The following is a 4,058-nucleotide window of genomic DNA, read 5'->3' as shown; positions in this document are numbered from 1 at the left end:
GTGACAAGAGCGAAACTCTGTCTCAAAAAGAAAAAAAAAAGATATATATATTTTTTTTTCCACTCGCCCCCTTTGCTTTTCTTTCTTAAAGATAGTTCTATGCCTGAACCATTCCCGTTAATTAGGAAAAAAATCTTTCACCCCACTTTCCTCTATGGTTCAGTGAATTCCAGACTCCTTAGGATTTCTAGGTCTAGCTGCTTGGAACATATTTATGATGAAAACAAAGCAAAGTGGCCTCAGGACACCAGGGAAGGCCAGGAGTGAGATCCATTTCTGCAACACAGGAAGAGAGGCCCGAAGGGGCAAAAGGAAAATATAATTTGCAGAAGGCACAGTTTTGGCAGCATCTTATTACAACTTCCAGCTGATCGGGTGTAGCCAAACTAGAGACATCTGTTTGGAGTTTACAACAGAAACAAACACACAGAAAGCATGAAAGCGCTGAAACATGCACACCCAGACCGCGCTCTAACAGCTCCTCTCCACCTCGACCTTCGCGCTATCCCCCTACTGGGTCACGCTGGGTTGTAGAAGGGAAGGAAATGGGCTCTGCAGCCTGCCCAGCCACCCGCCCACCTGCACCATGACTCACTCACACCAGGATCGGAACTTGTCAACTTTTCTCTCTACTTGGTTTTCCTCCCAGGAAAAACAGAGATGGCCCCACTCCTCAGAGAACTCCTCTTTAGGTTTCTAGTTCATCTTTAAAGCTCCCTGAGCTGTTTGTAATGGAAAAGATAAGGTAGTCTCCTTACGCTTGATTACTAGCATGGCCCACAGAAGGAGGTGGTAAAATCTCGGCAGACCTGGAAGTCACTCCTCCAAAAATAATCTCACAGGTCTGAGAGTGTGATATGGAGCTCACTCTGGCCTCTCCAAAAGACCAGAAAAAGACCACACTCCCAAAACTTAAATTAGTGAAAAATACAGGATAATACATGAAAAGGCTGGTCCCAGACCCAGCACCCGGAGTTGTGGAGGTCCAGGAAGGCCCCAGATGGCGCATAAAGTGGACCTTCCTTTCCTAATTCTCTCCAAGCACAAGAAAGGCCAAAGACTGTCCTATGACACCATCCCAGGGTAGGACACAGCCTCTCCCATCCCAACGCAGCAGTTCCAGACGCTCACCTGTTCTGTTAAATTTTCCTCTTTATTCTCTCCCCACTGGCATGCAAACAGAACCAGAACAGTGCTACTTTTAAAAAATAACAAAATGTTTTATACACATTTCTGTATATACAACTGAACAACATTTTACATGTTTCTTTTGCACAGCAAAAGATATAAACATTCAGCTCTGAGAACACAGTTATGTACAGAAAAAAGTCAAAAATACTTCACAACAGTGCAAAAATATTTTACACAGTATCATGGAGTGAGATCGTTTCAGCAAGAGGAAGGGCGTGTGTGTATTTCTAAAGGAAAACTCCTTTTTAAGATATTAGATGTCTTTAACTGTAAACAAAATGCAACTCTCCTTCATCTCCCCCCACCCCCCAAACAGTTATGTGAGGAATTTGGCAAAATTTCAGGGGTCTGAGTCTGAGGTAAACAGCCGGAGTTCTTACACCAAAAAGAACCGAGGGCTAAAGGGTTGCATAAAGCCTCAAACACCTTGAGAGCAGTTTTTTTTAAATGAGATGTCAGTGACAGCGCAGGGCCTCTCCCAGGGGGTAGGAGGAGGAAGTGAACCCCTCCTCCTCGGGCCCCAGTGCCCCACAAACAGGAAACTGGCCAGGCACCTACGGCCTGAGACCAGCAACTTCAGCCAGCCTTCCCTCACCCGTACCCCAGAGGGCTGCCTCTCTCTCCCTCCTAGCGGGGCTTTCCCCTCTCACATCTCCCCGCATCCCCACGCGCAATAGAGCCAGAAGTGCTGGGGCGGGAGCGGGGGCGGGGAGGTAGGGGGAAGCGGTCAGGGAGAACGCCGGGCCTGGGCTCCAAGTGTAGGTATGGGCCCCAAATGCCCCATTTTCCCTTTCCTGGGGCGGGCAAGGGACAGGGAGGTTGTCGGGACCACGGATGGGTAGCCACGTTGGAGCGCCGGCGACGCGCGGAGCTCAGCCCGAGTGGGGCTCGTCTGCACTGGCGCCGTCGGCCTGGCCGGACGAGTCCCCGGCGGTGGCGGAGGTGGCGTCAGGGCCCCCGCCCTCGATGGAGCTCTCGCTGCCCGTGCTGTCGCCCGACAGCAGGCGCGTCACCCGCAAGTCGGCCTGCAGGGTGCGCACGTCGTTGCCGAAGCTGAGCTCGCCCAGGTCGCTAATAAGTTGCGACAGCTCAGCCTTCATGTCGGAGGCACTGCCCAGCAGCAGAGGCGAAGGCCCGGCCCCCGGGCCCAGGGAGCCCCCGCTGCCCCCTAGCGCCTCCCCACGGCCATTCTCCAGAGTGTCCAACAAGTCCCCGCACTCAAAGTGCATGGCGACCACCAGCGCCCGCTGCGCCTCGGCCTCCTCTGCTGGATCTCCCTCTGCCGCATGGTTCTCCTCTTCCTCCGGGCAGCCCTCGGGGTGCTCCTCTTCCTCTTCTTCCTCCTGCAGCTCCTGCTCCTGTTGTTCCCCGAGCAGGTCCTCGGTGATGGAGCCGAGCTTGGGCGCACTGCGGCTGCGCTCCACTGGCGGTTTATAGCAGCAGGGTCCGTGCAGGAGCAGCTTGCGCAGCGGTACTAGCGGGATGGTGTGTGCGCCCACCAGCTCCTGCTGCTGGTGACGCGCGTCGTCCCGCCGCTTGAGGCGTTTAAATTCCGCCAGCGCGTTGGCCGACGTCTGGTAGAGCAGCAGGGCCATAGCCTGCGCCTTTTCGGGCTTGGACACCAGCACGGCGTGGCAGCGCAGCATCACGGCCTTGTGCTTCAGCTCGTGCCGGTACACCCAGGCGAAGACCTTGGGCAGCCGCGCGTCCGCCACGCAGTAGGTGACGCGGTGTAGCAGGTAGAGGTGGCCCGGGCGGCGCAGCGCGCGCTCCTCGGCGTGCACCATGCGGATACCCTGCGCACTCACTGTCAGCTTCATCTTGGTGCCCTGACGGCCCGCCTCGCTCTTGCTCCAGATCTTGCCCACAGCAAGGTCGGTGCAGCCGTCGCCGCGCGCCTGGATGGTTGTGGCATTACCCAGGTAGAGCACGGTGTAAGTTGGGTCCTCGCTGGTGATGTGCAGCTTCTTGCGCTTGGAGCGGAACATGCTGCCCACCCGGCTAAGCGCGCCTTCGGGGCACGCCCGCGCCAAAGAGCTGAGCGCCGAGTAGTGCAGGCTCACAGCGTAGCCCTTGGGCTTGGACGCCTGCCGCGGCGGCGCCTCGGCCAGCAGCTCGAACTTGTGCTTCTTCCACGGTAGCATCTCCGGAGGGCGCCCCGGCGCAGCTGGGCGGCGGCGGCGGAGCGCCGGGTGCGAGGCCCGCTGAGCCACCGGCCCCTGCCGGGCTCGGCCCGGGCAAGATCGAAGAATAAAACTACTGGGAGCGGCCCAGTGGTAGGGAGTTGGGGGGAGGGGAGGAGACAGAGTGCTTAGGAACCCCGCAGGGGGTGGGGGTAAATTTTCTAAAAAAGAAAATATTCAGCTTCGAGTGTGCAAAAAAGGTTGAGCGGGGGAGGGACACACGCGCACACAGAATTACCCCAGCCTGGGCAAGGGCGAGGGCAAAGAGTCTCAGGCAAGCAACAAAATGCGAGGGAGAGAGAACGAGCGTGGAGTGGAAAATGTCAGGAAAAAAGCTAGAAGCGCGCGTGCAAATAAATAAAGAGAGCCCCGTAAACAGCACCCAGGATGGTGCGAGAATAATGCGGGAACTCCTCGGCGAACGTGAAGAGGATCCCCTAACACACACAACCCCCAGGACTGGGGCCAAAACCCGCGGAAACTCTACAGTGACTGTGCCCAGGGGCCGGTGCTCCCCACCTCCGAGGGGTGCTGGAGACGGAGAGCCCCTCCGCTGGGCTGGTCTCAGAGTCAGCAGCTCGCCCAAAGTGCTGTCGGATGCTGGGTCCGGCTGGCCGCGGCTGGCCCCGCGCAGCAGTCCCGCAGGGACTCACTGCATCTTCGCTCCGCCGGGGACTCGCGCTC

The 4,058-nt window shown here is 57.1% G+C and overlaps 1 protein-coding gene across 1 annotated transcript; it reads right to left on the bottom strand.

Annotated features, from left to right (window-relative positions):
• Window positions 1-1,134: 1,134 nt before the first annotated feature.
• Window positions 1,135-4,058, bottom strand: FAM43A (family with sequence similarity 43, member A). The gene has a single exon (XM_011988960.1). The coding sequence runs from the start codon at window positions 3,333-3,335 to the stop codon at window positions 2,064-2,066; it is 1,272 nt and encodes a 423-aa protein (XP_011844350.1). The 5' UTR covers window positions 3,336-4,058; the 3' UTR covers window positions 1,135-2,063.

The sequence above is a fragment of the Mandrillus leucophaeus genome, unplaced genomic scaffold, assembly GCF_000951045.1.
Source record: "Mandrillus leucophaeus isolate KB7577 unplaced genomic scaffold, Mleu.le_1.0 Scaffold342, whole genome shotgun sequence".
In the NCBI taxonomy this organism is placed as follows: Eukaryota; Metazoa; Chordata; class Mammalia; order Primates; family Cercopithecidae; genus Mandrillus; species Mandrillus leucophaeus.
Note: the sequence above shows the minus strand (reverse complement) of the source record. Positions and strands in the feature narration are given on the sequence as shown.